General features: G+C 33.3%; 1 protein-coding gene across 3 annotated transcripts in view; it reads left to right on the top strand.

Moving 5' to 3' along the window:
* The window catches only part of SLC44A1 (solute carrier family 44 member 1), a 222,279-nt gene that overhangs the window by 108,412 nt on the left and 100,786 nt on the right, over nucleotides 1-13,081 (top strand). For all 3 annotated transcript variants that reach the window (XM_060014397.1, XM_060014396.1, XM_060014399.1), the window contains exons 5-7: nucleotides 1,972-2,065; nucleotides 8,930-9,099; nucleotides 11,047-11,136. In XM_060014397.1, the coding sequence (XP_059870380.1) occupies nucleotides 1,972-2,065; nucleotides 8,930-9,099; nucleotides 11,047-11,136 (354 nt within the window). The remainder of the gene's footprint in view (nucleotides 1-1,971; nucleotides 2,066-8,929; nucleotides 9,100-11,046; nucleotides 11,137-13,081) is intronic.

Below are 13,081 nucleotides of genomic sequence, written 5' to 3'. Positions count from 1 at the left end.
CTATAATAGGACTCCCAGTTATTTTAGAATTAATCTAAGATGTTTGCTTGCCATTGCTGTCATATTTTCTCTAAAATTGCTATAAATAGTATCTAGTTCCATTATCTTTAAACACAAAAGCCTAATTTTAGAAGAGTTAGATGCTTAATATTCATGTTTAACTTAAAAAAAAGAAAAAGTCATTAAAATGAAGAGAATGATTGAAAACAATTTTAGAAACTTAGTTTTCTATTGAGTCTATCTTAAGAGCTGAAGAAACTTGAAGAACAGTGCCATGTAACTTTCAAGTATCTCTTTAAAAATATTTTACACTGTCAAGTTACTTGAATTATTTTTATATAAAATAGATGCTACATGTATTTATGTAAATGTGCTATTAAGGCCCACGTATTCAAACACTTAGCAAGTTGGCTGCTGGTTTATGGGCAGCATTACTGAATTAAATGCAGGTTTGTGGCTTTCTAAAAGTGCTTTTGATTGAAAGGACCAGATATAAATGAAACAAATCTCCCAATTTTGTTGTCCCAACAAATCTTTTTTTCTATATTCCCTTCTAGTTCCTTCTCACATCCTCACATGATGTTTCCATAATTAATCCAATGTTAAAGTCTGCCTTCACATTATAATTTAAACATTTTCCATGGTGATACAGTGCAAAATCTCATTATTGCTATGATATAAATGCAAAGCTATTCTGTTTGTATTTAATAATGAAGTATTTGACCAAATTAGTAACCTTGTAAGCACTTCAATTAATGAAATACAAACAGTTTACATGATATAATGTAGTAGGTCTCAGCAAAATTAGAACTAAAGCCTAGATCTCCTTATTTAACAGTGTCTGTTGTACAATGAATCTTACAGTATTCTAGTTGCTGTGTTATAAAATTAGCAGGTCAGTTAAATAAGACTTATCAAAGATAGGGTGTACTGTATCCATTTGAATTTTATGTATTATTTAGATATATATTAGCCATATAGTCAGAGAATAACCAATCTAGGACTGAATTTAAGCTGTTTTAAACTATCTGAAAACAGGGAGTCCTTTGATCAATTTATTGATTTTATCAATTAATTCAGTTTATTTACAGTTACTGTTTCCTGCCTTTTAAATAAGGAAAAAGTAATATATTATCTGAATGCATATGTGCTATATGCAATAATTTTAAATATTTAGTAATGGAGAGCATCAGAAGGAGAGATGGCATATGTAGCTGAAGATGGGTTTCGTAGTCAAAGAGATCTAGGGTTTAACCCCAGCATTACTGGCTTAGCAGCTGTGTCACCCTGGACAAGTTATTTACCTTGTCTCTTAGCCTCTATTTTCTCCTCCGTCAAATGGGCTTAAAAAGGCCTACCTAATGGAGTTATAGTAAATAATATAATTTTTATATATGTTGAGAGGAGAGGCTCACCCCACTGCATAATAGGAGGAAAGGCCAGGTCCTCTATCTATCCCAGCCCTGCTCTTGGCGTGGGGAAGAGAACCAGCCTCAGGAATGGGCTGCTTTCAGTCTAACCCTCAGAAGCACTGGGGCTGGCAAAAACTCTTGGTTTCTTCAAGAGGATATTTTTATCATGTTTCTTTGGTTCTGTTGTTTGAAGACATTCCTAAACACAGTTTGGTCAGTTACAATGAAAAGTTGACTCTTTATTAAAAAAAAAAATATGTGTATTTGTATGTCATCTTGTATAGGGCCTGATATATGGCACTCAATAAAATTAGCTCTAGTACTTATTGTTATTACCCTTAATATTATTAATTAAAATTTATATATAAGTTACCAGAGAAAAATCTGTTTCAAATGATTGAGAATTGATACTATAGACCAAATCAGACTTTTCTTAATTCTATAATGTTTGAAAGTTGTATATGTTGAGTTAATATTAACCAATAAAATAAAGTGAATTAATAGAAGAATTTATTTGGACTCTGTTCTGCTAGCTAACATATAGCTTTTCTTTCAACAGGCTCAGCCCTATGCAGCTACGACCTAAAGCCTTCTGAATATACTACATCATCAAAAGCTTCTGTTCTTTGCCCCAAACTGCCTGTTCCAGCGAGGTAAATTTTATTGTATTTTGTTAACTTGTGACTTCTGTTTTTGTAGGTAGATTTTAAACTGTATATGTTTTTCTGAGAAAAGAGTCACTTGATGATACCTGTTGCCCAGTTTTAGTGCTTTTACAACAAAATTTTAAAAGTAGTAATAGAAATGACATTGTGAATTTCACATCATTTTAAAACACACACACACACACACAGGCAAATTACTTTTCTCATTCTCAGCTATTTTAAATTTCTTTTGGGGGCTCACTTTTTTTTTTTTTAATGCCATAGTTTTTAAGTATACAAAGCTGCTGAATCATTATAAAACCCACAACGAAACTGGAAGCCAAGTCTCACACTCTCCGAAGATTCTTTGAAGTTGGCCATACTTACTGCTATTATTTTAAAATTTTCTTTGTAAGTTTAAAAAATATGCCAATGATTATTCTCCATAGTTTATTTCAAGCTCTATCCTTTAGGTACATTCTCTATAGTAAGCTGTTTGTCTTAATCAACAAACATTTATTGTTAAGTACCTACTGCGTGTAATGGATGCAAAGATGAAACAAGAAATGTTCTTTGTTTGGAAGGATCTCACAGTAGTTTTAAGTAAAGCAAATTTTAAAATTATAAATTGATTTTTTTAAAAAAGGAAATAAATTCTCAAGCATTGTGGAATATACCCTCAGAATTAGGTATATAGTTTTTGGAGCATGTCTGATCTTGAGAACCTTAGCATATATCACTAACCATGTATGACATGAGTATTTCCCAGGAATATTGAATCAAAACCACTTTTTACTGTATCTCAGTATGTTATAGCAAGCTATTAGTTAAAATTCTTATCTTATGTCTCCTTTCCTTCAACTTGCTTATGGGTGTTACTTGCGCTTTATTAACTTGAATTTGAAATTTTCTGTTGAAAAGACGACAAAGGATATATCAGTTTAATTGATTTCCAGCTCTTTTAGTACTGTCAAGTTGCTATTGAAATTAAAATTTAAAGCCTACAGACATAAAAATAATGGGACTGTTTTAAAAGATACTAAGTAGGAGGGACCTACAAATTATGGGCTTAGACCAGTAGGTAGGGAAACTCCATTCATGAAAATTGAGAATATTAGGGAGGCTGAGACAGTAAAGAAAGGAGGTTCTTTGAATAGAGAAAATTATCAATGTAGAAACAAGAAAAGCTCTGTTCTCTATTCAACTGCTAAAACCTATTTTAAATGCATACTTTGAGTATAGAGTCACTATTTTAAGGCATAAGTATATTATAAAAGGATAACCAGAAAGCCGTGGTATGAGAATGAAGTTGCTCTGCTCTAGTATAATATGGGTGGGCAGTTCATACTTCAAATCCTCCGGCACCTCTGACCTCTGACTCTACCATGTTGAGGACTGCCTGTTCCTGGTTATACTGGGTGATCCAGTCTTGGCTGCACACTCATGGACGTCTCACATACAGCATCCTAAGGGCATTCACTAGGAGACAAAACGTAGTATTAAGGGCTTGGGTTTTAGAGATGGACAGGCTTGGCTTCTAACAAGGTTATCCACTAATGTTTTAGTAATCCAAGATGCAATGATGAACCTAAACCGTGTGAAAACCGGCTATGTACTATATTTATATTGTATTTAAAGATCCTCACATCTTACTTAGTCGTTCACCGTCTATCACTTTTGTCTGAACTCACGTTGTTGGAAGGTAAAAGAGAAGCAACAGTTGATAGAAGGAAGGCAAATCAAGATCTTGTAAATATCATCTGGTATTTGGCAAAGTGAAAGGATCAAAAAACAAGAATAAATTTGTTTTAATAAAAAACTTAGGGCACTACCCTGTTTCACACACAGTGTTAGATACCAAATCTCCAAAGATGAGCAAGACCTAGTCTCTGTCCTTAAGAAACTCTGTCCTTAAAAAGAGTAGGGACTATGCTTTGATTGACTTTTCTATATGTACCAGAAGACCAGCACTAGGCAAACCTGTGATGCAGGCAAATGGCCCTCAGCATCTTTTATGTCTCCTTTGCTGTCTCCCTGGGAGCACAGCAGTGGGACAGAAAGAACTGAACTTTGAGTCCGGATAGGCCTGGGGCTGAAATCTGTTCGACCACTTTCTATTTGTCAGCTTAAGCAAGTCTGTTAAGCCCTCAGTAAACCAAGTTTTCTCATATGTAAAATGGGACTATCAATACCTCTCCCATGGAATTGTCATAAGGATTAAGTAAGATAATATGTGTTAAATATTCATTATTGTGGTTGGCATTTGGCTTAGGAACTATTCTAGAGCCTTCCAACCTTCCTGGGTACCCAGGAACCTTCTGCAGCTGAAGGTGCCTGTTTTAAAGAAAAGCAGTTGTAAACTAATTTGCAATAAAACATTAGTGCCACATAATTTCCAAATGGTTACTATTCCTAAGAGCTTTTGAATTTTAAAAGCAAATGCCTAGAAAGGGCCATATTGTATCCAAATTCAGAACTCTACTGGTGACATGCTAAACATAGTAGCAACAGGGAGTCTAGCCAGCCCTTATACTTAGAGTGCTTAAAGGTTTGGGTATAGCTAGAAAAAGTTGCAATACTAGAAACAGATTTCATAAGTTCAGTTTATTCATCAAACATTTATTTTGGTACTTCCAGATGCCAGAAATGGTACTTGGTGTTGAGGAATTAACATGATATGGAAATAAGAAAATAATAGCCAAGAAAAAAATATTATCTATATTTTTTAAGTGAAGGATTCAAGGTGAATTAACATTTATAAATCATCTATTGGATGCCAAGTACAATATTATGTTTCTCATATGTACTATCTCACTTAACCCTCACAAAAGCCTATAAGGATACTGTCCCTAATTTATAGATGAGGAAATAGAAAATAAGAGGTTAAATGGGTTGCCCAAGGCCACACAACTAACTGTTGGGAATCAGAATTTGAATCTAAGGTCTTGTAAAGTCTATACCACAGTTAGTTTGAAGGGAAAAAAGGGAGTATAGGAATGAAAGAGGAGAGAAAAGAAATAAAATGAAATGTGTGAAAATCACTGCACATTGCCATTAGATTCTTGATTACTTATTTCCTCCCTTTGCTGTGCTATAGAGATATTGCCAAAACTCTTTATTTTTATTCTTTCTTAAATAAAACTTTTAATGAGAAGTCTTGTGTAATTGCTTATTTATAACCTGAAGTTTTAAGATAATTGTGTGAAGTGCAAACTCCTATCTTCTCTTACAAAGGCATATGGACAAGATATTAGGCATTGTTTGTCATCATACTTTGAGGGAGCTCATTAACTGTGATAGTCTGGACTTAAAGGCAAATGGGCAATATGTTTGCCAAGGTAAGATACAATTTTCCTATGAGTGGCTAATTTTAAAAAAATCTTTAAAAGACTCATTATAAATTCATTTTGTTCTTGTTGACTAATGTTCCAATAAAGTGAAACAGCATCGGTTCCTAATGAAACAACACTGACTTCTTAAAGATTCAATATTCTGTAGGCTTCAAAAGGTAGAAAAACTTACTGTAAATAGAATACTTTATGCTCGTTCTCTTAATTAAGAAGCACAGAGTGTGTCATTTAGGTTAGACACTAAAGTAGAAGTGATCTCATATACTAGGTTCTCAGAAGGGTTATTTTCTGAGAGGTATATGAAATCAGGTAACATCTTAAATTCATCGTTTCACATGGGATTTAAATGGTAAAATATAAGACAAACCATTTCAATGCCATGATTACTAAAATTTTTTAAAATAATAAAATAAAATAATTCAAACAAAATAATTCATGACTAGTCAAGTTGTTTCTGTTTGGGAAAGAGTTGAGAAAAAGAATGACAAGGGAATCTAGTACTTTTCACTTTAAAGCTAAGTATTTAATTTCATTTTTGCTGTTGTGTCCAGATATTATCTTTGGTCTTGTTTGCCTTCTATTTCTGTTATTCCTTACCACTAAGAGCAGCTTTTGACCATTTTGACCATCAGCTAAACAGTGTAATCAGCGTGTGCTATTTTTATACCTTTAAATTTAGAGCTGTCAGGTTTTTTTTAACTGACATAGATTGAATTATAAGGCAAGGGACTGTTATTTTATTCCAGTTCTTTGAAAGATACTTGTACAAGTACTCTTTCTAATTGGCCAAGTGTTTATATACAGTAGACAAATGACTTGAAAGCGTAAGTTCAAAACTGATATTACTCAGCTTTTCCTCTTAAATACAAATGAAGGATTAGAATTTTAAGACTATAATCTTTCCCTTTTCAAATCAGCTATCCTCATTATAAGTATGAAAATCAGAAAAATAAGAAAGCTACTGGGCATCCTGCTTCTACTAATTTAGAATCATTGATTTATGGGTAGACATTATTATTATTATTAAGATGTGAAAAGACTTAATAGAGGACTTACTTCTACCCTTTCAGCTAACAGAAGGAGGGACTGAGAAAGAGAGATGAAGTGACCTGTGTAATGTAAGGAGAATCACCCAGGGCTTTTGAACCCAAGTCCAGTTTTTCTTTATCACAATTTCCACTCTCTTTTGGAAATGATGTATATTTCTATTTGAGTATAAAAATACATCAACATTCTGTTAGGATATGGGAGATTTAAGTGGAGCCACCTCTGGACAGAGGATAAAGTTTACGGTTATATGACAGGAAAAAGGAAACAGGGGGGCAGGACCAAAAAAATTGGTGGGTTTTAAAAACAGAACATCAGTATCCTTAAGGTGGATGTATTTTATGTTCAAGGTTGGAGGCAAGTGAGTTAAACTGAGATGACATCAGAGATGTAGGGTAATAAAGCAGATGAAGATGTAGACAGTCATGGAGCAGAGAGGACTTTAGTTTTGAAGGACAGAGAACCAGCCTTTTAGTTAAAATACGGTTAAAAGTCCTTAGACAGGGACATTAACCTGGCAGGGACAGTATCTAGACAGTATCAGCAAAAAAATAGTTGTAGGTCACAACACATTTGTCAAGTTTAGAGGTTTCTGTCCCAAGTTAGCCTCCATTGAGTAGGAACTTCTAGTTAATCTTTTTTCATTCTTTCCTGTAATATTTCTAACTAAATCCATATCACCTAAAAGTATTCTGTAATTTAATGTCTTTTTAAATCATTAGTAAAACAACTTTTGGTCAAAAAATGGTGACTTACATACCTGTAATTCAAGCATTACTCAGAATGCTCTGGCTTTCTGCACTTTGTGACAAAATATCAAATCTTTGGTATTGTCTCTCACCAACACCATTTTGGAGGTGTATACAAATACACCCACACATCACAAGAGGCAATTTTTTAAAAATGAACATGCATGTCATCATCATTTTTGGATACATTTTACTTTAGAGCATAACTAAGGTAAGGCTAGATCTTTAAAATTATATTATTTTATTTTGCTCCATGAAGTTTAACATCACGGAAGATGTTGCTTATTCTTACTCCCAACGGTGCTCACGTACCAACATTTAAGGAAAATCAATATATAGTTCACTTATATTCTTACTTGATAAGAAATATTCTAATTGTTTTTTGAGGAAGGAAACAAAGGTAGTGTTTTGCTTTGGGTTATACAAAGTTGCTTTGCTGAGATTAGAAACCTTGGGATTTTATTTGGTGTTCAACCACGTAATCTTATTCACTAATTTGACCAAAATACAGTGCCAATCAAGAATGAGAACACACTTATTTCAGTCCAGTCAAAAGTGTTATGTTACACTGTGACTGATAGTCCTACAAATAATTCTGACAATGTGGGATTCGTGTTAGTAATGACTAAATTTTAACTTAATGCACACATAAATGTGTGTTTGTGCATAGGCGCATGTATGGGCTCTTTTAGAATCCAAATAAGTCACAACTGAGGGCATGTTCATAGAGCTTTGCTTAAAATCTCTCACTGATTAGTGCATACATGTTCTCAGAAGCTAAAATGGAACCATGTTATAACAAGCTATATTTATGTCATGGTTTATACATAGCTATGTTCCTTCACAACTGAAAGCTGCAGTCAGTATAAACCTGATATAATTGATTCCCTCTTTTTTGGACACAAATAATCTCATAATAATAATAACATACAAAAAGAAAAGAAAATGGCCCAGAATCCCATGACCCTAACAAATCAGAGATTTTTCATTTCTTTCTATTTTTTCCTGTTCTCATTCTTATGTATATATCTTTTATACAGAGATGTAATCATCACATTAGATATCAATTTTGGGGTTTTTTCCCTTGTACTGTTAAATCATAAGTTCTTCCATACATTAGTATTCAAAGTTATTGTTTCAAATAGCTGCATATTATGCTGTATGTTGATGTCTTGGTATGACTACTTTGTATGAGTTATTAAGCTTGTGCCCCAAATACCTTTTTTAATCTAAGGTTTTGTATGCTGTTCTGAGAGAAGAAATACTCTATTAATGGTGGCATGTTTCAAGCAAAAGTATGTTTGTTTTTATTTTTAGATAGCTTATGGCAAAAATTCATTTTCAGTTCAATGAAGTATATGTTTGTAAGTTTTGCCATCTGCCCCTTGATTGATAGATGTGTAGGCTGAGGAGTTTAAGTGTTTGGTTTTGCTTTTAGTATGTGTGTATGTGTGTGTATATGTGTGTGTGTTTCTTTTCAGAAGGGGAGGGTAATGTCTTCTGTTGGAATATGCACTCCACCCTCTGGTAAGGCTTGTGGTAAGATGTGCATCATGCCCCATGACGGTCATCTTCATAGCATTAAGCTCACAGCTCTTAGCTCCCATATGATGTGTGGAGGGTGGACTGTATTGCAGTCATATTCACCTTTCATTTGTGTGTTTGATGTGGCATTTATATTAAGTAGGAGTAATTTTTTTTCTGATTTTTTTTTCTTGTGTCACCAGTGCACCTATTCCATTCTTCCATCGCTGTGCTCCTGTGAACATTTCCTGCTATGCCAAGTTTGCAGAGGCCCTGATCACCTTTGTCAGTGACAATAGTGTCTTACACAGGCTGATTAGTGGAGTAATGACCAGCAAAGAAATTATATTGGGACTTTGCTTGTTATCACTAGGTAATTGTTTTTCTCATTATTAGCTATTGCATAGTACTGCAGTAGAAGACTGTTCTTTTAACCAAAATATGAATACTGCTGGGGATACTTGTAAATTGTTTAACTTCCCATAGCCAAAATAATTGTTTCAGAATATATATAGTTATAAATAGATACATATTTTTAAAAGAATATAATATATCTGAAACTCATTTCCCTTCTTTTTCTCCCATTGGAGAAAACTGGTGTATTCCCAAACTTTGATTACAAAGGCTATAATAACCTTTAATATGATAATAGGAGGTTTCTAATATCAGCACCCCTTTGTTTTTAGTTTTGATTCCAAAAGGCTTACTTGCTTATAAAAAGAGGCTACATATTCTCTTTTATATTGCCATCAAAGAGCAAGATTTCTGATATATTATGTTTGGATTATGTAATTTTTTTCATTGCTACAATTAATATCTGTATTGCTTGAAAAAGTAGGAAATCTCCACTTGTTAGCCATTTAGTTTTTTGGTCAATAAATAGATAATAAAATAAATAAAAGCAAATAAATTTTATTTTCAAGATGTAAATTCCCTATATTATCCTAGAACTTTATGTAGCCATATCAGAATTTATAGACTTTTTTAGTTGGGAGAAGTAAACCGTAGTAGGAACCAAACAACTATTTTGTTATATAAGTAAAATGAGTGTTTATGCCTGTTAACACCAATTATAGTCATTGAGAAGTCTAGCTATATTTCTGTCTTGTCATTAGAGAGTATTTTCTTTTTGCTTAGGTAGTACTTGACTCAGTTGAAATAATGCTGTCCATATGAAAAGCTATTTCTGTGATATTTGAAACGCTCCCATCTGTTTTTGGTTCCTGTACATTTATTGCAAATGTGAGTACCTTAATAATGTTACCTAGTCACAGATCTCAACCATTTATTTGGCTTTGCAAATGGTCCAAGGAAACTTGATTATTAGTCTAGCTTTATTTAAAATTTTTTTGATTTCTGAAATAGTTGAATACTTGAACCAAGAAAAAAAAATCCAAACCTAAAATAGTGTTAATAATGTTGTTAAGCCATTGGAATTCCATTTTTTATTAGAATGCTCTACTTTTGAGGTTTAAGATCTTTATTCATTTGTTTGTGAAATGGGACTTTAGATAATTAAAGATGAACAAATTATGATTTCAGAAATGAATTTCCCCGTGCAAGGGTTAAATCTTCTCAGTTTCTTTTGAGATTTTCACTCAAGATTTTGGCATGTTGGAATTTAGCTTGGGGTGGGTAGAGGAGTTGGTTAAATAACTCAAACTAAGCTTTGCTCCTTTTTTGAAGAGCTTCTTAGTCAGGACCCCTGACCTCAATTGAGAAGTAACATCAGAGGAATTTTGGCTTCAGTAGTTTTCAGGATATTATTCTATAGAGTCAGACCATTTCTTGGAGTTTTAGAGGAGAAACAACTAGAAAAAGATAATATACCATCTGGCTTGTTGACCGAACATCAGAGAAGTTGGTCCTGAAACGCATAGGTGACTCAAGGAAGTGTAGCACCTAATTTAACTGATGTCTGTCTACATGTGGTAATTTTTCCGGTCACCAACACGGCATGTCATTCTCTACACTTTGTGTGTCGGCATCTATGTTTGCATGTGAGTTCTGATGTCTTCCTGTGGCAAATCCACAACAGTTCTGTGCTGTTTTTGAGTCACCATATACATTTGCATATATTCTTTTCTGTCATTTATAAACCCAGTTAGGTGCCTTTGGTTTTAAGTGATGCTGTTCAAGTGGTACAAGTACCAAAGTCAAAGTACAAAAGCAGCCAGTTTCCTTTCTTACCTAAATTGGAGTCATGAACTTGTCAAGAGCAATAAATTATTTCCCTAGGAGAAAACAATTGAAAGAGTTTCTCTTTATATTTTCTAAAGTTTTCAAATGATATTCTGTGTGTTCTTTATCTTCCCTGCAGTTCTGTCCATGATTTTGATGGTGATAATCAGGTATATATCAAGAATACTTGTGTGGATCTTAACAATTCTGCTCATCCTGGGTTCACTTGGTAAGCGGCTTATTCCTTTGTTTTTTAGTAATTAGAATTGAGAGTTCAAGTTTGCCTTTAACAATCCCTCAATTCAGAACTGTTTTGGTTATTTTAAATAATTTTCCTCTTGTAAGGCCTGTGAATTCATTGATAAAATGTAAAGACAGGTAAGTGGATTACATTTAAGTTAGCTCACTGTGAGATCACTAAATCAAATAAAATGGGAAGGTCAGTGGCTTTTGGAATGAGAGCAAGTGATATTTTTAAAAGGGGACTAACGTTTTTCTGTCAATATCAGTTGGAGGGGGAGAGTACAACTGAAAAGAAAGGAATTGAGCCTCTGTTCTGCTCCTGCTTTTGAATTTTCACTTGATTCTTCCAGTGCTCCCTGCCTGGCAAATGAAGGGACCCTTTCTTTTTATCTTGCACTTTTTTAAGGCCTAAATCAGCCATTCTAAGGTGTTGAAATTCTTTCTGGTTGAAAAGTGTTCCTGGAAGGATAACTCTGTCGGGGTGGGGGTGTGTTTAAAATTTTGTTACTCATTTTTCTGTCTATTGACATTCTATTTTGTTTTCATTTTAGTGTTTCTAATGAAACCTTCTGGGTTTTCTGTGTTTATTGTCTTAAAAAAACATTTCCCCCTCCCAATTATAAATGTCATACCTACTCATGGTATCTAACTACTTCCATGGTAGAAAATAGAAATATAGGAAAGAAAATAAAAGTTTTATTTCACATGCTACATCTTCTCTTTAAAGAGTATTTACTTTTGCCTTTAAAAATGTCATAATTATAGGGACCCACCTTCAGTTCACCAGTGTTAGCATTTGGAATCCAGACCTTGATATTCATATATATATGTATGCATGTGTGTGTGTGTGTGTGTGTGTGTGTGTGTGTGTGTATGTTTGTATATAGTATAAAAACGTTTTAACCCAATATGAAACTCTTTCAGTAGGAGAATTTGCCACCATTACGTTTACCTGGTATGTTTGGTCTTACTGATGTCATCTGTTTTATGTTTTCCTTAAATTTATGCTTCCTTATTTTGTTTTCCCTATCTTTGCTGTATGGAATTGTGTTTTCTTTGGTTGTTTTCACCCTGACTTTGGATGGTATAATTTTATTTTCACTTCTTCAGTTGGTAACCCATACATTTTCAGAAAATATTCTTCAGTCTAGAATTCTATAATTATTAAAGGCTGAAATGAAACAATACTTGTTGAGGTCCCCCCCCTTTAAATTTAGCATAAACTTTCCTTCCTGTCTAATCCTACTCTCTTCTGCCCACTCGCAGTTTTTAGCTCTTGTTAAATATTCTGAGTGTTCGTTATTCAGGTTATTATTAAACTTAAAATATTATTTGTTGTACTATATCTTTTCAAAGAATTTTGCTTACCTTTGCCTTGAGGAGTTTCATAATTATATTTATTTAAGTTCTCCTGTCCTGATTTTAGTGAGAACTACTGGTCCTGTTTTTATTTTTATTATTTTTTAATTTTTATTTTATATTGGAGTATAGTTGATTTACAATATTGTGTTAGTTTCAGGTGTACAGCAAAGTGATTCAGTTATACTGGTCCTGTTTTTATAAAAGTTCATTCTTGAGTTCTAAATTTCAGTTCATATTTGTTTTGACTGGAATCTGAGTTCAAGTAACTTATTCATGAAAGACTTATGGGTTGTAATATTCTGAATTCTTGGTTATCTAAGATTGCCTTTGCCTTCACATGTGAATATTGAATTTGTTGCATATAAAAGTCTTAAGATACAGTATATTGCCTTATGTCTGAACTTCATTTCAGAGAAGAACTTTGAGACCAGTCTAAATTTTGTTCCTGTGCCCATAACCTATCTCACTTACCTAGATGTTTATATAATTTTTAACTTATCCTTACAACTTAAAATTTTTGTCTAGTTCAGAATCTTAACTCAGTTTGCCTATGATCTCTTTTTTTGGGG

This window comes from Delphinus delphis, chromosome 6 (genome assembly GCF_949987515.2).
Source record: "Delphinus delphis chromosome 6, mDelDel1.2, whole genome shotgun sequence".
Classification (NCBI taxonomy): domain Eukaryota; kingdom Metazoa; phylum Chordata; class Mammalia; order Artiodactyla; family Delphinidae; genus Delphinus; species Delphinus delphis.
The sequence above is the reverse complement of the archived record's forward strand: the minus strand, read 5'-3'. Positions and strand labels throughout refer to the sequence as shown.